Source organism: Diadema antillarum, unplaced genomic scaffold, assembly GCF_040938485.1.
Source record: "Diadema antillarum isolate AM-2024a unplaced genomic scaffold, OU_Dant_1.0 seq00001554_RagTag, whole genome shotgun sequence".
Lineage (NCBI taxonomy): Eukaryota > Metazoa > Echinodermata > Echinoidea > Diadematoida > Diadematidae > Diadema > Diadema antillarum.
The window spans coordinates 110,765-133,850 of record NW_027272283.1 but is presented as its reverse complement, the minus strand read 5'-3'; the positions used below and the strand labels follow the sequence as shown (position 1 = coordinate 133,850).

Here is a 23,086-nt window from a genome sequence, read left to right as displayed (position 1 = left end):
AGCTCTGAGGTTACCGTGGGACCGATGACGTCACAGTGACGCTGATTAGCATAATTGAGTGGGCCATCATTGCGACAAGTGCGTGATCGCTGCTGCAGCGCAGACTGCAGAGAATTATTACAGAAACCTACTGGTGTTGTGTGTAACGTGTATGGTTACATGGTGCTTACTGGAGTAGTGTAGGATCTTTCATGCTAATTCATAGCTACTTGTGTTGATGTAGCAAGCAGTGCAGTGCGCCAAGCATGTCGAATCACGATTGCCAAAAATATGTAGAATTACATCGCGAAGGAGCTGAACAGAACAGCACGTCAAATTGTGTATAAGTAAACTGTCCACAGATATCTACAGAAAATACAAAGATGCTTCTTTACATCGAGAGCAGCGCATTTATCGTAAGTAGTCTATACCCATGGAAACTGCAGTGCATTCGATATCGTTAATTGTCGCCGAAGAGCCGGGCCTTTTTTGTGTGCATCGACTAACGATAGCGGTGATGTTACAGCTCGTGAACATTCATTGCTATTTGCTACACAGTATCTGCATGTTCTAGACCCTTCGGGCTTTTATAGTCAGAACTGAAGATATAAAACTAGTATTAAACTTAACTGAGCTGTGAGACCCTAAAATCATGCAGATTGAATGTGTGACAAACGAGTTGTGGATAGTTTAATCAGGATCCAGGGAGGTGGAAAGAGACCTCCCTACCCTACAGTAGGGTCTACAATACATCAACATGCATTACTAGTAACTCAGTTCGGGAAACCCACTCACAAGGGGGGCCCCTCCTTATAAGTAACCCGTCCCCCTTATAAGTAACCCCGTCCCCCTTATAAGTAACCCCCGGGGCACCCCTTATAAGGAGTCTCCACGCTTTTTTGCAATGCAACGCGAAAATGAAAGGACTGCGGCAATTCGCTTGATTATGTCCATAAAGCTTCACAAGTTTCCTAGTTACTCACGAAATTTGAGCAAATTCGGTTTGAGGCATCATATCTAAAATCATGGATTTAAATGCGATGTCAAACGACCCATGCGAATGCTGAAATGCGAGCGATTACTGGCGTGAGTGTCGCCAGGCGCGGCGGCGCGGCAATGCTTGAGTGCAGACGTGGCGACTGAGTACGGAGACTTTCGTTCATTCAGCATGGGCCACCTGAATGAACGAAAGTCTCCGTACTCAGTCGCCACGTCTGCACTCAAGCATTGCCGCGCCGCCGCGCCTGGCGACACTCACGCCAGTAATCGCTCGCATTTCAGCATTCGCATGGGTCGTTTGACATCGCATTTAAATCCATGATTTTAGATATGATGCCTCAAACCGAATTTGCTCAAATTTCGTGAGTAACTAGGAAACTTGTGAAGCTTTATGGACATAATCAAGCGAATTGCCGCAGTCCTTTCATTTTCGCGTTGCATTGCAAAAAAGCGTGGAGACTCCTTATAAGGGGTGCCCCGGGGGTTACTTACAAGGGGGACGGGGTTACTTATAAGGGGGACGGGTTACTTATAAGGAGGGGCCCCCCTTGTGAGTGGGTTTCCCAAACTGAACTTGTGTGTGTGGGTATGTGTGAATGCTTTGCATGGCGTTCAGTAAAATGTATAAATTTACCTTCCAAGATCATCCTACCGTGCTGCCAGCACTCAGCAGCAACATCAACATCAAGTGTGAAGCCCCAGTCACATAACTTTTTAGACATCCCAGATCACCCAGGACCACCCCGGATCCAATTGGGGGTGATCCGGGGAGAGATCCGTTTTGACGCCTTTACTCTGACATCTTAGACATCCATGTATGTTCGTGAAGATGTGGGGACATTCGGGAGGCCAACACAGCAACATTTGGAGGTCAAAAACATCCAGTGTCATCTGGGGATTGCGTGTTGGCAAAGCAATCCAGGATTGTCCGTGTGGCTGCTGTGTAGCTGCCGTGTTGATCAGTGTACAGATGCCGTGTTTGTCCGTGTAGACGCTGCGCTTGACCGTGTAGATGCCGCGCTCTTCCGGCCTTATCCGTGTAGCTGCCGTGTTGATACCGTGGGTACAGTCATATCAAAGCTTGTCAACACTTCAATCCAGGTTGAAACTATCCTGGATCTCCCTGTATCTCCCTGGATCACCATGCAGATCCTTGAGAATCCATGTTTATATGTGACGGGGGCCTGACTTGATTATCTCTGAAATTTTTGTTGTTTCCGCGACACACATTGCTGGATGAGATGACGTACAAAGTTGTATGACTATTCGTATGTAGAAGGAGCTACAAAGTAGGAGTCGCTATACTGATTGTGACATCACATATTGATATAGAATTAAGAAAATATAAATCTTAAAAGATTTATAAATAGACATCTGATAGATAAGAACTTACCTGTATATGAAAAGTAAGCATTCCCTCATCTTATAATACTAGATTTAACGTATCATGTTTCCCCTTGCTCCTTCTGAAGGAGGTACATGTACTTGTAAGTCAAGTGCTCTTTCATTATGCAAAAAAAAAGTGCATTTATATAGGAAACATGTTAGATTTTCTTTATATTTTCTTCAGGAAATGTCATTGTCCATACATGACATTACACAATGTACAGTGTAGATCTTCTTGTCCAGAGATTGCAAAACCAAAACTTCAAATATTCATAACTTTTCAAAAAGTAACTTTCCTCAAACTTCACCTGTTCACTGATTGTGTCCTACAGCTGTACATACATTTACATGTATTGCTGCATTTCCTCAATCCACTTATACTGTAAATGGGCTTTAATCAAAGTCATTCTGTAATGACACTAGGTTTACATATTATCCCAATTATCCTTAGGCAATATGTACCCATTGACACAAAATTCACAAGTTGAGATGAAGCAACCATCCTGCTTGTTTCAAAATGCTGCTTAAAAAAAAAAAAACGAAACAAAACAAAAACTGATTGTAGAAGATCAGTATACTCTGTGCTTTGTTTGCATGCTTGATTCAAATATTTGACATACTACAAAGGCATAACGCCTGAGAGCAACTTTGCCACTTTTTAGTTCACTTTATTCCCCCCCCCCCCCCCCACTTTTTTTACCCCGGAAGTGGCACCAGAAAAAAAAAACAAACTTTTAAATACGTGGCGCTGGCCATTCTGAATACTATCTCAAAACAATTTGCAAACCTCCATGTTGGCTGCAAAACAGGTGGTGCTAGTTTTTATCATATTCCCTGTCCCAATTGTGACACAGGTGCACACCTTTGTGCTGCAATGCAGTGCCCTAGACACCCTGGCCAGGATCAGGGCCCAACTGCTCCACATCCTCTATGTGATGGGGCGCGAGGACCACCAGTTCCGGCTTCGCTTCAAGGGCCAGTACCTGCGGGATGCCTACACCCTGGACGACTATCGCATCGCCGACCGCTGCATCCTCAAGATGGTTCCCATGGCGAAGCGGCAAGAGGTATATTAGACCTAAGACTGTCCAGTGCAGTGACTGTAAGTTGTTTTGGGGGATAATTCTGATAAACATCATCAAAACTGGCCCAAAGTACTGTAAAAGCTGTTATTTTCACGAAAGTCAAATTTTCATGAATTTTGGTGAATCAGTGTTGTATCACAAATCTAAACAACACACACACACAAAAATCACCACTGGTCTCGATCACATTTAATTTCAGCACGAAAATATCAGTGTGCTCATTTCATGGCATTTGGCACCTTCCGATTTTGGGTGAAATCATGGCCATGGCTGGCCAGATACATGCATGCTAGTATGTGTATTAAGATCATGCACATCCCTCCTTGACAAACCTCAAGCACAAGAGAGTGCAGCAGCAGTTGCTCTTGGTTGCTTTGTGTGCATGCTCTGTTACAAGTGTGTGTGCGTGAGTCTCAGTGTCAAATCACAAGCACAACAAAGCATTAATAAACATTAATGAAACAACAATAAAATATTGTTGAAATGGTGTTCCTCTATTATGTACATGTACCACTATCAATCTTCCCTCAGTGGTCAAACCTTACCTAACCTTTCTCTGTATTCTAAGGACAGTGCATTGATATTGTGATGCCCTCTAGTTAGAAAAAAAGGATGCTTTCATCATATAGAACGGAATAGGCACCCATATTTTGTTTTACTGCGGTTGTTTCCTTCATGACTGTCAATGAATTTAATTGGCCATTTATTTCTGTCAAGTTTGTGTATTCAACAGTGATGAGTCTGTTATACAATTTGTATATCTCTATTCAAGAGATATAAAGGTAGAATGAAATGAAGCAATTGGAAAAAAAAAACACACACACACAATAGGAGAGCTGGGGAGGGAGACTGGTGTACCAATGTGATTATCTTTTTAGGGATAATGAGGCATCGATGGGAAAAAAAGATAACTGAACAGAAGAAACTGAGATTCAAAGAGACATCGTTCAAGTGGAAAGTGTGGAAAGTACGAAAACAATGTTGAAAGAAGATGATAAAAGTCTTGTGAAAGTGGCATTTTATGAATACACTCTGTATCAATTGTGATGGACATTAAGAAACTACGGATGTGTTAACAATTGTGTTGCTTTATGCTGTAAGAAATTATGTTTTTTTCCCCTCTGAAACAGCTCTTTGTCTGTAAATGGATGCATGCACTTCTCAATTTCTCCATCTGTAGCTGTACACCATGATAACAACTTCGACCACTTGCAAAATTATCTATTTATACATAGTACACCCATGTCGTTTCCAGGACAGGGTCCTCTCACTGATGTATCAAAAAGGGCAAGTCCAAGCTATTTTGCACCAGTAACGCGTGGGACATCACAAGAAGATTTAGCCCTATATTGCACTGTTAAGATTGAAACTTCATATGTTGGGTTGCTTTTGGTAGCTAGTAGGCATCTTCGTTCAAAACAATAGAAATAATGAAAATCACACGTTCAGTATTTAATTTATGCAAATTTATTCTCCAGTAACGCGTGGGACCACAAAAATTGTCCTTTTTTTCTTCTTTTACTTTTATCTCAATTATTGTGAAAATACTTGGTATACTATAAAATCATTACAAACATCTTTTTCTACAACAATAACTGTACCTGAAACAAAACTTTTCAGAAAAAATCATGAAACTGTTTTCTCTCAAGGTCAATAATAGAAAAATAGGTATAGTCACGCGTGGGACAAGTAACGCGTGGGACATTTTTGTCACTATGAATATTGTGATGTAAATTGCACATTTGCTCAGAGAAACTTTAATATGGGGGTACTAATTATCTAAATAGATGTATTTCTAATAAATTCTTGCAATCTAAATGATTTAGACCCACCAGAACAATAGATATAATAAAAAATATGAAATGCTTGTGTTATCCTTTATTTTTTGACATTTGACTTTGAATGTGACCTTGAAAATAGCATGTAATGATCTTTTGTGAATTATTTATCCAAAGTGGAACTTTTCACCAAATTTCAAGTCAGAATTCACAAAATTACAAAAAATCCCTCAATAATGTACACATTTCCCATAGAAGACTAAGATTTAGTACACTTCCATTGACTTGTACACAAATCGTCCCACGCGTTACTAAAATGTCCCACGCGTTACTAAATTTAATTGAAAATTGCAAGTATGAGATTTATCAGACTAACTTTTTATCTCTTGGATATGATTAGGTCCATTGTGAATTTGGTCTTTTGAAAGTTTCAAGTCAATTAAATCATTAACTTTTATGCAAATGAGAAATAATGACCTAAAATAGTAACGCGTGGGACATGCTAATTTTGGCCCATCCCTCATTTGCATATTTAATCAGTTGAGAAACTGAAAATCACAGTCATGATAACTTGTTGGTCAGACTTAAGGTCACCATACTTATTTTCATAAAAGCTTGTAAAAATTAAAAGATATATTTTAAAATGCAGGATTTTTGAATGTCCCACGCATTACTCTAAATTTTCATTTATGCAGATTAATTAATTTATTGCTGGTTTAATATGCGGAAGGATTTTTCTTTTTTCTTTTTGAAATTCATGTATTTTAACTTCTTAGCTTGAAAATGATACCAAGTTTATGTAGATTGACCCATTTTGAATTTTCAGTCTTGTGTGATCAAATAGCTTGGACTTGCCCAAAAGCATAATGCATGTAGTACTTGATTAGTGAATTTATGCTTCCTGAATTTTCCTCTTTCTCTTAACTTCTTCTTTTTTTTTTTTTTCTTTTTTTTACACAGTATTCGCTGCACTTCTTTGTCTTCTTGCTTTTGAAATCTATTTCCAATTTGTGTTTTCATGCTGGAATAAATCAAATCAAACAAACACAGTATGTATACATCATACATGTAAATACAAAGTAAAACAAAAGCATGATAAGTCTACAGGTGATGCTGGTCTCCGTTTTAGTACTTACAGTACATGTAGTTAGGACAGAATTTGACATCAGCCTACTAGAATGTGTACATGTGTGGAAAAGGAAATGTGAAGTATGGAAACAATGTTTGCTAATAGTACTTAGTATAAGGAATGACAATTTGCAAAGATTTTTAGTTATTTTATTTCACTCCTTGCCTCAAAAGCCTTGTTCTGTGTGTTTATACCTGTAACACATTCTTCTTGATCTGAAGTATAATGTGTATTTTGATGTTTCCACTTATAATTGTGTCTAGGAAACCTGTGTACTTTTCATGAGTCTAACTTTTAGTAGAAATCTTACATGTTTTTTTGGCAAAATAAGTTTTCTTCGCACTCCATTGTATTGCCTCGAGCAGTAATTGCCTTAAGTACATAACTTTTCTGAAATAGTTACTTGTCTTTCACGTTAGTTCTACTACTTAAATTCTTGCTTTCTTACACTGCTCATTCCACTTACTATACCCTGGTATGTGTTCACTGTATTAATTTTTTTTTCTTCTTCTTCTACTTTTTTTTAAACATATAATATGTCACTTTGGCTTATTGGTCATAATTGGTTATTTATGAGTGGTGAAGTATTTGTAAAAGTTGCTCATCTGGCCTTCGCCTCTAACAATTTGTACACTGTGTAGAATCACCTATTGCCAGATCTTAAAAAGCATACGTCGGATCGTAGAATGCTTGATTGGTATTCCATACAGTATTACACCTGAATGCAGAGACATTTTTTTACAAACATTTTAATAGTAGGGCACACCCATCATGCATGCCTACTGATTTTACTTATTGAAACAGATAGAATGCCTGTAAAATGATGTTCATAAGAAGTTCAATTATATCATCCCTCAAGAGAATAGAGGAGTACATACATGTATTGCACAAAGCAAACTTGAATTTATCCTTTAAGAAGATTAACAGTTTAAACACTTTCAGGGTTTGACTATTTGAGTTAAACATGTCATGTGAGGCAGTAGGATACATTACAGTCTGACATTTCCCACAGTTCTCTCATTTTTTTGATACACATTTAAGCAAAGTGTCCTTCGCATGGAGAAAATTACTTCTTTTTGGAGAGTTATAAATTATCATGGGATGACAAGAACCTGGGGAATTTCTTCTTGTTTTTCTGTTTATTTCTATAGTGTTTTAGGACCTTATTGTATGTCTAGTGCTCATGGTATACTTTGTTTGCTACACTTACAGCAGCATCAAAGAATTATTAGTAGTTTAATTATAAGTTAGTGTCCTTTTTGTGCATACTCTATAGATGAGAGAAAACATCAACTTTTAAAAAAGTGCTCCATTAGTTTGAACAAATTTATAAAGTATAGAAAAAACTACAAGTGTATGTACAGGTACGCAATGTTCTTTTTCTGTTTTTAGGTGTCATTTATAAACTTACACTAGAGGGAAAGAATGCCCAAGCCATGAATGAGTACAGCCTTTATAGACACTTATATTCCTATTTCTAATGTTATTTTGTGGCAGTCATTTGTTGACCTGGCAACGAAGGCGAAGAATGACCTGGGGGCGGGGCAGACAGAAGAGATAAGGACATCCCTCATCAAGGAAGTGGCCACACTGAGGTGGAGAGAGGCCTTGCTGCGAGATTTCAGGGTATGGTTGTTCTGTTTATTGTTATTTTTATTAATATTAGTTGGTGTTTTTCTTGCTGTCTAATCTGCGAATACAATCCCTAGTGTCCTGATATATAAGCTAATAAGATGCATTCGCAATGTCTTAGAAGTAACTAAATACAAAAATAGTCTACATCATTTCTCTTTCTAGCCCCTCTCTTGTCCATACAAATTTTGACCAGCATTCATTTTTAATATCCTAAAATTGTTTGCTGGATATTTTGATGATGAAGAAAGAAATATTAACAAAGCACACGGCAGCTTTGTAACTGCCTTTTAGAAAATGTACATGCATGTTACCTTGGTACAAGTGTACGCATCTCCTTATTAAAGAATGGACATAATCCTTAAAGAAGGAAATGTTGGTTTTTCCAAGTTTGCTGTAAACTATAGAAGCAGACAGGAGGATCCAATTGATAGTGAGAGATTGGAGCGTGGATCCATTTTTACCTGGCTACTTAAAAAGGGAGCAATCCAGTTTAAGTATCATGTCCCCTCCTCCATGACATAACAGGAAGGATGCCGCACTTGAGCACTAACACTACTTACTGCTGACAGACCCAAACTAGGGTTTTCAAAATTAATCATAATTTTGTTGTCAGCTAGGTCAGAACAGCTAAACATAATGACACAAGTTTGTCAAGCAAAGAACTGAAACTAACCCACCCCACCCCCCAGTGAGACAAACTTTTATTGGTGGCCACTTGGACATGACTGTATTTTCTTTCTCCCTCCCCAGGCCTCCATCTACATCAACTGGCTCTTTGTTCTCTTTGCCTTCTTTACTACCTACTGGTACTCGGGTCTCTGGACCGGTGTTGTCGCCCTCTATGGTTTGCTCCAGTGTCCGTCTTTCTCCCACAAGGCAGGCTTCGTTGGACCATCTAGCCTGTGGTAAATGTGGACCAGTGCCGGATTCTTGGTAGAAATAGTACTCATGTTGAGTTCCTAATTTGTAAATGTCAGCTTTTTTCAGTATCTCTCATGAGTTATACTACCCCTCCCCCTCCCCCTCCCCCTCCCTATCCCGAGTGGTATCGTTTGTCATTTGTTACGTGAAAATGTTTTCTCGCGGGAGAACATTACAAAAATGTTCTGCCCATGGGCGAACATAACCAGTGTGCCTCCATCACGTGACTGTGTTTAGCCAATCACTAACCGGTATTTGACTAACCCATTTAATTTTATCTGATGTGACTTTACTGCTCACAATTTAATTATTTCTGCCCTCTACAGTATTCTTGTGATTGTATTATGATTCATTTCTGACCAGTATCTAGCTGTACTGTATGTAGACCATTTAAACAATCATTATATTGACTGCTCCATCGGTTTGGTCATATGCAAAGTTTTCAAATTCATGAAATTCTCCTATGTCGATGTAGGGCAATATAAGTTGCATATGCAAATTTGTGAGCCATGTTGATTGTTGGTGACAGCACATCGGTAAGATTGTACATGGGTCATCCATTTGCACCATATTGACCTCATCCATTTTTGTCCACTCCAGGCCGAAGTTCTTCATGGCTATCTTCAATGTCATGACGATGCTGAACTGGGCGGCTTCTCTGGCTCTTGGTGTTCTCTGCCTTCTGTCTGTGCTGGTAAGTGCAGCTGGTTGCCAATGCTATATCAGATACAGCATCTCTTTTTATGGAGGATGGGGTGGGGATAAAGTGGGGATTTCACATTACACCATTTTATGATGGTCTTGTGTAGTAGGAGCAATGCTATTCATAAAACATGGCTCTGCACACCTTTTTATATAGAGTGAAGACAACATAGTTTTGCACGATATACATACAGTCTATGTTTTGGATTGGATCAGATGCTCACGCCTCGCAACCAAGAATACCATTGCTACATTGTATCATTAGACAAATGCATATAATATAGGGGAAATATTGTCAAAAGTGAGAATCCAATTTATGGCGTTCCTGTGTGTAATCAAAAATAGATTTAACGTTGTCAAAGTACACATGCAGGACTGCAAAATCAAGATCCACATGAAATCTTACATCAAGCTACTGTCTATCTATCTAGCCATTTTCCATTTACCAAGATTTATTTTGATATTGATATAGATTTTTCTGTAGGTAAAGAAATAAAATTATATAAATTGTGAAAGGAATATACTGTATAAATGCAAATATGAGATATAAAAATGTGTTACTGTGTATGGAGAGAGACAGAAACAATGATAGTTTGTTTATCTTTGCCCATACACCATTGCCCTACACCAAACTTACCTGGTTACTTACCCCCAAACCCTATCTTGCACTTACATTGCACTCCCTATAACTTCAACAGAACTTCAGCTGCACGACGGTAGAACCTTGCACCGAGGATTACGTCAATGCCATCTACTCGCTCATCTACTATGGACTGCATGTCATCTACCTCTTCGGTATCTGGACAGCCGGCTGGACGCTCTTCTACAACTTCAAGTTCAAGATCGGCGACTTCCTGGAAGAGAGCCTCGTCATGAGTCGCGACGTTGAAAAGGTCGTCGAGATGGCCAAGAACGGGAGGTGAGGGAAATGTCAGTGGTTGTGCATGCTGTGAAAGGTGTTTGCATTCTTTTCTGATGAGATCATATCATGCTCATTGTATTTCAGTGTTTACAATTTGCTGGCAAGCAGGCATCACAGTGTCCCAAAATTGAGCAAAGATGAAAACATGATAATGGAAATTGATGTTCAAATTTGGCTCATATTGTATAAACGTCATGTCATTCGCAAGGGCATTTTAAGCCATCGTATGACCACCAGTGGAGTTTCTCAAGCTCCAGCAGGAACTTCGTGAGTGGTGTCAAAATCTTGTGTTTCTTTCATGTGTCCTTCACTTAAACTTCTTATAGTGAAGATTTATATCTGTGTAGCTTTCATGTAACCTTCATGTTTGGTTCAGGTGCAGTCGTGTGACCTTCTGTATGCACTTAAACAGTCGATTGGCTATTGAAAATGTTTGGAGCCAACTTCGCACAGAAATGATTATCCCATATTTCTATTACCATCTACAATTTACCAGTTTAGGTTAAATGTGATGCCACCATTAGAGATGGTGCATAACAAATCTGTTTTTGTTTTTTAAATAATAATAAGCCCATGTGACACTTTAAGTAAAATTCTATAATATAAAAGAAAAGTAATCACTTTGATGTACACTGTACATCAAGCTTAAAAAAACAAAAACAAAAGCAAATCCTTTGAGAGCCTATGTTTGCAATCATCACTGTCCAGATGATGTCTTGTGATATTAAAAGTAGCATTTGTAACAGTATTTACCAAAACAAAATGAAATCATCACGAGGCACAATTTTTGCCAAGGTATAGTCATAAGATATGTCAAATATTTACACATTAAGCCCTACTGTAAACCACTGGGTATGGAACTTTTTGATTCCATGTGTGTGTTACAATTGTGTATTTTAGAATAGGTCGTAAATGATCATGCCGTTCCCTTGTTTCTGTCAGACTCAAGGAGCAGCGCCAGGCAGCCTTTGAGTTGGCAACATTGGCCACTGCAGGAGATGACAGCAAGTTTAGAATTGTGGCTGAAGGCGGGTAAGATATCATTCAACTCCCTGCACATCTATGGCCCTGTATTATAGTAATGAAGAAGTACTTAATAGCATCATGCATATGTGAACATATTTATTCATGAAGAAATAGAGTAGATGAAATATAGTTAAAGATATATTCCTCCATTGATCATTGTTTATAGTGACATCTATGATAATATTATGTCACTGTATAAATTAATCAATTGTCAACAATTATCAAATGTCAACTCACTTTAATTTACATTCGAATTTATATGTTTTTATGTTACTGCTAGTAAAAGAAGTGTTGAATGCTTAGAAGCAAGCAATCAGAGAACCCTCCTCATTACTACAGGCAAATAGGATAGAGTACCTTGCTTTTTCTTTTTTTTTTCTTTAGCTTTGCAATCATTGCACTATTGAGTTTCGATGTGGCATCATTGTGATGTAAACATGTTGTATTGTTATGCAGCTGTTCCACACTTCTCTGTTTTTTTTTTTTTAAGGGAATGTTTATCTTCAGAAATAGGCTAAATTTTGTTCAAAACAATTCATGTGGTCAATTTTTGTATACTTTTTTTATCAAGTGGTTGGTAAAAGCTAAGTCCAGTTCATTCTTCATTATACCACCTTGCAAAAGTAAGATTTAGAAATAACTAATTGTGAAGTTTTTGGCCTGTTAACAATTTTGTTGCTTTAACCATGATATAAAGAGTATACGCATGTAACATTTTTTCTTGCTCATGATTACAAGGATAGAGCAAAGGTTTAAGTGACCTTTACATTATCTGCATCAGAGGACTAATGTTTGATTGACCCATTTATTGCAGACTGGAGGTACTCATCTCACTTGGCCTGTCCACAGATGAAGCCATCCAAGAGTATGCCACAGAGGCTCTCGCTGAACTGCTGATCGTTCCAGCAATTCAGGTTAGGATCATGGCGGCCAACAGGCCAGGTTTGACCAACAAGAGTTACCCTCTGGTTTTCTACTTTTGACGTGAAACACTGCACATGGGGCTAGGTCTAAATGAAAGCTGGGACCATGCCAGTATGTGTGACGGCTAATGGTTATTTGACTGTGTTTTCATATGAACTGATATTAGGAAACAATTGAAATCATTGAGTGCATGGTCGTAATGGATTTAGGACATTATGAAACTAAGATTCAATAGACTGTTTGTGTAATCAGGGATGCCAGTTTTCACGCAGAAGTCTGATTCAGGCCCTTGTAGTATCAAAGTTCAGGTCCTTGTAGTATCAAAGTTCAGGCTCTTTCATGTACAGAGTCACTTCATTTAGATGTATGTCAGGGCCTCTTTTTCATTCTAACTGACACCCTTGTGCGATTTATTGAAACTCATAGATGCTTCTTTTCTTTACAGCCTAGTTGCAAGCCATTTTATACACCTGCTCCCTCAAGATAAGTTTATTTGGCAGGAATTCACGTAGTATTCATCAGTTTTTGGTAGGTAGGGCAAGTGTCCGGCAAGCTTTGTGATTGTTAAGGCAATTTTTTGTGAACAAAACGTCCATGGAATTTGAATATATTACACACATGACCTATATTATATAAAGCCTTGGGAGTGCAGATACAAAGAAATTTCAGAAATTGATATGAAACTTCTTTTTTCTGACAGGATCAATTTGTAGAGAATGGGGGCGTGGCAACCCTCACAACCCTCCTCCACTCCCGAAACCCTCGGCTGGTGCAGGAGGCCATTACAGCACTCTCCTACATCGTCTCCGACTCCGAGGAGAACAAGCATGCCGTGATCGCTGACCGCGGGCTGGAGGACCTCGCACATGCGGCCAAGACGGGATCTGATGTGACGCGGCGCTACGTGGCCGGGATCTACTTGGACCTAGCTTTCAGCGCGGACATCAGGACTCAGATGGCTAGCATGCTGACTCCATGTGAGAGACTTGGGGTCCAAGATGAGGGAATAATGAATGCTGGTGTCAGGGTAGCCTTTTGTCAAGGCCCTCTTGCTGTATGGTGTAGAGAGCCCAGCCGAGTGGGGCTCGGCTGGACTCGCTTTGCTCGTCCGTTCGCTCATCCGTTACAGCGAGAGGGCATTGACAAAAGGCTAGTGTCAGGGCAATGGAGATATCAACTCTAGGGAAGACAAAATAGAGATAACTCATTATTTGTTGCTGGTTGTTGTGACTGCTATTCCTTCTCTTCTTCATCTTTCTCTTGCTGGGAAAGAAGTGGTCTGTAGAATCTTTTTTTTTTTGTCATAGCTAAATTTTATGTCATTTAACATTCTAATGTCTTGAAAGTTTGGTTCATTTATTAGTTCACACTGATGCTCACATGGACTGTTTTTAACTTTGCAGTATTTTCTGTAACATTACATTTATTTTGATTTTGAATCCCTCAGCTGCTGCTCTGGTTTCCCTCTGCACCAGCCAAGATAATGAGACTCTGAGACTGGCTCTCCAGACTCTGGAGCTGATGGCCATTGAGAGTTCAGACGTCATTCTTGAACAGGTTAGTCTCCTATGCAGGCACTTAAAATGAACATTAACCCCAAAAATGTAGAATTGAGAGAGAGAAAAAAACAAATGAAAAAGACATTTTTTGTTGGCACTGTTTCTTATCACCTTATTCGTATTACAAGTGTTTTATCAATTACAATTTTTTCACTTTTTATTCTCATTTTCAAAAAAGAAACTTTAAAAAAAAAAAGCAAAACAATGTTGCCTCCTTATGAATTCAGAAATTTACTCCAAACAACAATTTTATTTTGAGTAAACAATATTTTTTTTTTCAGATTTCTTGATTATTTATTACTGACAATAAAACCCTAAGCACCACTAATCCTTGTTTCAATCTGAAGAGAGAGAGAGAGAGAGAGAGAGAAAGTGAAGGACATAGGCATATGTTGATTTCTATTTTTTTTTAATGTGTTGTATTGGAATAAAAAACAAATCAATATATACATGAACATGTAAATAAGAACAATTTGATTTCTATTTTTGTTTACTCACCTTCATCCTTCTCTCAGGATGACCTGCTGCCCAATCTACTGGACATCACTAGTAACTCACTGGATGCAGGTATCTACCTGCTGGCCGGAAAGATTCTCCTCTACTTTGCTGAAAACACTGAGGTAGGAATAGTTCAGACAATGACATACATATGACAAGATGTTGTGATGTCAACTTTGTTGCTTTCTCTGATCTGCACCACTTGAGTTGCATTGTAAACAAAGGACTTCTGTATGGCAAGACATGTTCGCGGCATGAAATTTTTTGCAAATTGGAGCTGACAGCCTTGTTTACGCCATGAAAATTTTGCAAATTGCCACTTGTCAGTCCATATCAGTGAAGACAAGAAATTTCATGTGCATTTGTCATGAATCTTGGCTCCCGTGAAATTCGCAAAATTCGATTGCACATGAGCATTTCTGGTTTTACAGTAGTCAGAAAGATTTGTGACTGACGGAATTTTGTGTCTGTGTAAATCCACAGTGTACAATTTAATTATCTGATCATTTCAAGGAATTAACCTTGCCATGAATGTGAAAGATGTGCAAGATTTCATTTTGACTATCAGTATTGGCTGATTTGCTGATCTTGAACTGAAAGAAAATCAAACAAAGAAGTGCTAGAGATGGCATCGGCTGAGCTGCTCTCGCATACGTCTGTCCTTTCCACATGAGCTTGACTGTGTGTTTGTATGTGTTTTGGCATAATTATTATGTTTGTGTGTGACATGAATGATAAGAGATTGTCCAGCTTGTCTAACAAAGTCAAGTTTTGATTGGAAATCAATCAAATAGCAATTAGGAAGCTTGGTGAATAATAGCAAAGTTCATGGGCACATTAAGGGGTTAAGGCATGATTGCTCTCTGATGTGTTCCATTTTGAATTTGAACTCGTCGTAGTTTGTGAGTTTGTAAGAACATGGTTTTGTCGCACTTGAACCAGGCGTGTAGCAGACTGCTGCAGGAGGATAGTCTCACCGCCAGCCTGACCCAGTTTGTGCAGACCAAGGAACCCACGCTGCAGAAGGTCGTCGCCAAGATTGTCATGTCTGCTACCGAGGAGAGGGATTTGGCGTAAGTTATGGGGCAAATCATCCTCAGACAGAACTTGAAATACTGTGCTCCTTTTTTTGTTGTTGTTGTTGTTGTCAAAATTTAGTGCTCATTTTCCCAGAATTACTGAAATGAAATACATGCTGGCAGTTTGGCATTGTATGTTTCACATCCATGGTATCTTATGCAGTGAATTCTAAAGCTGCGGGCACAAATATGGTTGATATCCATCATATAAAAATGTCGTGCATATTTGATTTCTGGGAAATATTGTGTAACAGACTGTGAAGTAATAACAGAGCAGAAAGATATAACAAGATAACCTGATAAAACAGCGAAATTTTGCAGGACATGTTCCTTTTTAAATCCTTTTTGTTTGTTTGTATATGAATGGTTTTTGTACAATTTTTAACAAACTTCTTGAATCTTGGAGAAAACCAGTGATTGCCATGATTTTGTTTTTTTCTCCAGAACTTCAGAGTGAGTCTGTAAAGTGTCACTGCAAATCCATTGTATTACTGTATACAAAGGTGCCATGTCTAGGGCAAGACCATTATTTTTGCTTATAAATCTTTCCTAAAATAAATACAATCAGAGTTCAGATATAGGTATATCATCTGTGTTTTGTGTGAATGCTTTAGGATTAGATGTATTTCCAGAATGGAAAGACTGCAATGATTAAAATGAGCTCAAAGTGTGGAGATGATTGACCAGATTCACTGTTATTTTCTGTGCTTGAATGGAATAAAGAAAAGATGTGATATGGTGTAAAAAAAAAGGCCATGCATTAAAGCCATGGAAAGTGTTTGTGGATGTTGCAGTCACAGGAAATTTGAGTGAGTATGCACAAGCATTGTGGGGCCTTGTTAAAAATGTTGGCAGAGCCCTGGCTATAGCTCATTTTGTAGCTAATCTTGTAAGTAGATGAATACCTTTTCAAATTGAATTTCCATTATTAATGCATGATTGTTTGTCTCTTTCCAGTCTGAAAGCTAAGGACCTTCATCTGGATGAAATTCTGGTTACAATGCGGGACAACAGCAGCGACAGAGATGCATGGAACATGGCCGACCAGGGCATCGCCGTCTTCAGAGACCCCAGCTTCCCCAACAACGTCCTGCAAAGCAGCGACCAGGCCACCACATCAGCCCCGTCCTCCGAGAACTCCGGTTCCACTCTGGACGTGCTCAAGACCACAGTTCCAAACTGGACACCCGAAGAGAGGAAGGCTGCCCTCGGGGGGTCGGTGGGGTCGCTGCAGAAAGGCGGAGCGGTTGGCGGATTGGAGGATGATGTGGGCGGGTCGAAGAGCTCCTTGAGGGAGCGTCACAAGGAGAAGGTTGCTTCGCCTTTACCCTTCAAGGAGTAGCTGTGTGTATCATAGCTTGAGGCAACCCAAGCTCAAGATATAAAGACTGGCAATGTAGGGCCACATCGTGTGGTAACTGTTGTATAAAGTGTGACCTCAACAGCAATATTATAGCAATAGCTCTGCTACCGTTTAACAGCTCAGATCATGTCAGGGGCCTGTTGCATAAAACGTTTAACCTGAGAAAAACTCTGATAAGAACTGTAATCTCAGGGTAGTAAGATTCCGCCATTGAAGTAACACAAGTAAAATTCTGTTCAAAATTAACCTTAGTTTTTCTCTGGTAAAAAGTTTTATGCAACAGGGGCCAGATGTTGTAATTGCAGATTCAGTCAACAAAATGATTATTCCAGATCATTATGAGTAGAGGTTTCTGTATTCTTTGAAACAGAAGCTGTCAAAATGATGGAGCCTGTTTTCTTCTTAATATAATGGCAGCAAGTACCAAATCTAAAATATAAAGTGTTGTGTGCCTTCACGACTTATAACTCTTTGACTGTTGTATATGTAGTCATTTACCGGTACATATATATTAAAGAGGGATTTAAGAAATCGACAGTTCATACTGTAAGAGTTGATGATAGTACAATACTACTTGATGTACCTTTTACTGTATTCTTGGTAAACCAAGAAAATAAGATTTTTTTTTTCATTAAAAAATAAAAGACACAAAAGCTTCTTGAGCTCCATCATGTGAGCTAGGGAGAATACAATATGCAAAAAGTGCAAGGATGTACTGATACGTCTCAATGTTCAAAGTTATTTTGATTTGATCAAACGATTTAGTGGGAATAATAATTCAATTAATTGATAAACCATCTGAGAGGTGGTGAGCTGCATGTTACATGTACAAAGTTTGTGTGCCGTGTGTGTCTAGTTGTGTTGGACATGCATTCTGATATACACAGTACTTGTAGTTTCGAGTATTAAACTGGAATTATTGCAGAGCGAAGGACAAATTTCATGTGCCTTTGATAGATGAAACATGGACAAAGATGTGTTCTTGTCGTCTAGTCTAATTGCTTCTATTGACAATTTTACAACTTTATCTTTGTCTAATTGTAATCCGACCTTGCTGTCTTGTACCTACCACGTAAGTTGTCTGTTGTGGCTGCTTTTTAACAAGATTTTTATCTTCTCTCACTGCTGCATGACTAATCATATGTGAGGGTCAGTTGTGGTCAGTGAATGAACAGGACAGAATACAGAGAGCTGTGGTCACAAGACACGCAGCCCATGATTGACAAGCCTCGCTAGAAAAAAAGACGCAAGCGTCCACTGCACCTCAAACAGGTTGGGAGAGGGTGCCAAGAAGAATAGTCCGTCCATTTGTTCCATACTCACTGGTAAGACATCCCCTAGGTTTGTTTGTGAGATTGCTGTATATTGTGTATAGAAAACAGTGAAGTGTTGAATTTGTGATACAAGCTGTAGAACCATTTCGTACTCACACATATCTATATTGTAAATACTTGCGTAGATACTCGGTGCATGTTGAATTACCTTGATTGAATTTTTTAATTGTGATTTTCAATACAACTCCTCCAGTCTTTCAGCCTACTGCAATCACAATCAATGATTGTAATGAATAAATTAAACATGTATAAATGTGCATATGAGAAATCTTTGTGTGGTCTAGTTAGCCGAAGAAAATGTATCTGCCATATATTTAGTTTCCACAGAGTGTGCAGTACATCAATTCGACATTTTATTGTGTGTGACCTATATGTATATATACCTGTTTTTATATCTCTTTTTTTCATTAGATTAAAATTTGGAATTTGATCATTCATACCAAAAGAAAATTTTCAGTCTCAGAAGAAGCTTTCTTTTTACTGTCTCATGTATTTAAAAAAAAAAAAAAGATTTTTATTTGTGCTGTGCATTGTAAAGTTTGAAAGAGTTGTTTTGTGTGTGGTATTACTATTATCACTATTATTATATATTACTTAGCAATGAACATTTGCTTTATGGCAAGTAATTTTAAAAGGCACAATATCATAATGGTTTACCCGGGACTTCTTACAATAATAGGTACATTGTAAACAGACTTACAAACCAGACACACACATGCACACAAACATCCAAACAAACAGTTAAGAGATTCATGTCATCTAAATATGTATTCATGCAAGAAAAATCTTGAGAGACGGCTGGTTTCCTACACACAGTCCCACTTCCACATAAATGTGGCTGAATGTGCGTGTAGAATTATCAGACATGAATGGTCAATTTGTTGGATGACATGTTTCCACTTATGTGGGACACCATGTAAGATAACTGTACAAAACTTGGGAGGGGGACACAGCTGAATGCCACCCTAGAATTTCTCACATTGCAAGATAACCTGCAACATGTATTTTAAGGGGGGGGTGGGGTTTTTCCCTTTTTTTTTTTTTTTTTTAATTTGTATTAAACTACATGAACAAACTAACAAGTCCCTTTTACACCTTTGGTGCAGTTTTCATCACGTGAACATGCTTATCATGGAAGTAAAGATTACAATGCAGTTACTTCACCAAGGTTCAAACAGGGTTCCTGCAGTCATGGAAAACCTGAAAAAGTCAAAGGAATCTTTTTCCAGGCCTGGAAAAGTCAAGGAAAAGTCATGGAATTTATTTTTGTTAAAGGTGCAGGAACCCTGTTCAAAGAAGCCCAAATTTCAACCTTTGGTCACTGAGGTATATGAAAATCACAATTGTAGTTTATAGCCGTTTGCAGTGGCACTGCAAATTCAGGTCCAGCCTTTCTGCGCCAGGAGTGTCACTGTGGAAGAGAGACAGTGTATTAGAAGACTGTATACCCCCTCCCACACGAAGGAGATTTTTGCATTTTTAGACTTGAAATTCAGAGACATTAGGTACGCATTTTTTGGTAAAATATTCAATTGTTGCTGCTATCAACATATAAGGGGGAAACGGGCAGGGAAAGGTGTAGGAGGGGGGGGGGGGGGGGGGGATACCCCCTCGCCCATAAGGGAGATTTTTTGCATTTCCAGAAGACTGCATGTACAGTATTTGATCAAAGATAGCCTGCAGTTGGTATTCATCCAATTCACTTATGACTTTTTAAAGCAGGTACATTTGTATAATAAATATACCATTGTTTAAAGGGAGGGCAGTCCTGAGAATTTTCACTGTATGATAATTAAGAAGAGTAAAAAACTATAACCTTTCACCAATTTATACACGTGGAAAGCAAACACTGTCTCTGTACGCGATATTTTAAAAATAATTCCTGCAAGCGATCGTGTAAAAAGCCTGCAAAAAGGTTGCAGCGTCATTGATGCCCAACTCACTAAGTTGACAGCCGTGCTCAGAAAACCAATTTAAGTGTTTAAAATGATCATACCTGATTTTGTCATAAAATGTGACAATATGTGGTTTTATTATTTCAAACAAAATATTTCAAGCTCATTTATATATATAATTAATATAAAAATAAATAGTAAACATAAATTTATAAATTTCTAGGGAGCGTACGCATGACGAGCAGAACACGGCTGGAAGAGTTGTGCCTCGGTGACGTCTGACTCTCCGCCAAGACTTGCTCATTAGCATATTCACCATGCAGATTCACACTTTTTCAATCAAAATTTACAAGCTTATTTGTGTTTGATGATTTGAAAGTTTGCTTTTGGTGAAAGTAGTTCATTGGAGGTACAAACAACAACATATTTTTTTGAAATTCGTGAGGACTGCCTCACTTTAAGGTTGTTCCGGAACACGATACCGTCTTCACTTTTGATCTCTGGTCACCAGACTAGTTTTTTCTTGGGGGGAAAAAACAAACAAACATGGCTACTGGTCACCACTGAACTTGCACCACCACCATCACTACCACTACCAACAACAACAACAATGGGTCCCTTTGCCCCAGGGGGAGGGGGGTAAGACAAATTATATACCTCATTTCTAGAATCCTCTCATCTGATTGGTTAAAAGGGGAGTCATGAAAATAGCTGTGCCCTATTTTTGAGTTACTGTGACCGGGGCCCGGGCACAGTTAGTAAATAGGTTTGGAGACAGTCGCGACCCCGTACACATAAGTTCGCTCATATGTATGCACCAATGATACGACCGCCGCGCATTCGATCAGCATGCTGTTAAAGAGACTAGCGGACTGGTTTGGAGACATACAGTCGCAACCCCGTAAACTGTACACATATTGATGATCACTCATGTACGTACCAATGATACGACCGCCGCGCTGTCGATCAGCATTGATTACGAGTGCTGTAAAAGGGACTAGAATCTATATTTTCGGTATATAAAACAAATAATAACTGCTTGATATTCGGGACACAGTTAAAATTATGTAGGCCCTCGGTGATGTGAAAACCATAACCATGCCCTCAGCTTCGCTTCCCGCATGGTTACGGTTTTCACATCACCTTGGGCCCATAATTTTAACAGTGCCCCTCATAGCAGTCATTATTTGTATACTATGGACTTGACACTGTGTCATTAAGTGCATTGACAATAATGCACACACCACACATATACAGTCAACCTCGCCTAAGTCGCAATCTATCTGGACTAAAGAAATAGTTCGACATGGAGAAAAATTTTATTAGGGATTAAGATCAATGGAATATAAAGAGAAGAGGACTTAAAAGATATTCGAATTGGATGATTATTTGACTTATGGCAGGTCGACTTCAGCAAGGTTGACTATAATATACTGTAGGAGTCAAAAGAAAGCACATACAAATGTCATGACACTGTCTGTACAAGGTGTCTTATCCTTTATTGTACTTAATCATTTTTTTCTTCATTCAGTAGTTTCAAGAGCATAATCATGACCTATGAATATACACATACTGCTTGTCTGCAAAAAGCATTTACTCTCATATACACGCTAGAATTTGTACCCTCAAAAAAAGTGTATGGTATAAGATTTGTGCAGAGAATTTTTGAATCTGAACTCTACACTACAGAATACCTGTAAATATAGTGTCCTGTACAGCAGCAGATGCTGAAAAATGAAATCAAGAAAACTGAGACGTGTCGCACTTGAGGCACATACACAGGAAAAAAAGAAAAAAAATACAGCAAACCTTTAAAACATATGACAGCTAGGACATGGGTTATATATGTCAGAGTGATACATCTTGGTTATACAGTATATAAAGCAGAAATACACACACAAAATAAACACTTACTCAATATATCCCTCTCTCGCTTAAAACAAAAATGTAATAATAGTAAAAGAAAAAAAATGGACCCATTTCCTTGAATTGAATAGGGAACACCCTCATATTTACACAAAATCACAAGTACTCAACAACAAGCAGCTGCATTAGGCCAGGGCCAATTACAACAACCTCTCACAAATTTAGGGACAGTATCTGGATATGATTTAATCAAACTTAATCAATGAGGAAAAAATGACTTGAGGTATTCTTCACACACCTTTCTCGAGTCATAGCTGTGCGTTATCTCGGCGGCACGGCCCTAGGCATAGGATGGTAAGCTGATGTCACTAGTAGTTAGAGGTCAATCCTCTCAAATCAAAGTGAATAAATGAACACGCACGAAACTTTTCCATGACACATGGCATTCCTCACAATATGATACACCAAAAAAAAAAAAAAAACAAGAAATGAAAATTCCACTGATGTCACCTCGGGCTAAACAGAAAATATGCTTTTTTGTTTCAATCTTGACATATAAATTTGAGCTCTTATCAACAGAAAAATAAGTTAGAAAAAAACAAAGCAAAGACAGATCGTTAATTCTAGTGAGTCATGTCATGAAATCTGACTCTGACTGGTTGACATCAAGTACAGATGTACATGTAAGAAAAATATTTCAATGAGAACTGAGAAACTGTTCTATAAAAAATTAATTTCAAATCCACACTATGTCATACAGCACCTGCATGACAAACAAATGATATCAAGTCACTCCTACCAAAGTCCAACTGCTCTAGACTGGTTCCGAAATCTACCCGTCATCTATAGACTACAGGAGACAGGAGACAATTCTCCACAAATTTGAATACATCACTTGATACAGGATTGTTGAGATAGAGAAATACTAAATGAAATAGCCAGACACCAGCAAATCCAAGCATATCAAACAGGCTTTCTTCATCTTCCAACATACAAACAACGCATA

At 38.5% G+C, this 23,086-nt stretch overlaps 1 protein-coding gene across 1 annotated transcript; it reads left to right on the top strand.

The window, feature by feature from the left end:
* Positions 1–260: 260 nt before the first annotated feature.
* On the top strand, positions 261–17,747 carry LOC139710695 (uncharacterized). The gene is made up of 13 exons (XM_071622614.1): positions 261–395; positions 3,219–3,431; positions 7,854–7,982; positions 8,742–8,896; positions 9,513–9,606; positions 10,313–10,533; positions 11,479–11,568; positions 12,377–12,476; positions 13,187–13,463; positions 13,934–14,043; positions 14,561–14,665; positions 15,486–15,616; positions 16,580–17,747. The coding sequence occupies exons 1-13, from the start codon at positions 363–365 to the stop codon at positions 16,962–16,964; spliced, it is 2,043 nt and encodes a 680-aa protein (XP_071478715.1). The 5' UTR covers positions 261–362; the 3' UTR covers positions 16,965–17,747.
* Positions 17,748–23,086: the final 5,339 nt, after the last annotated feature.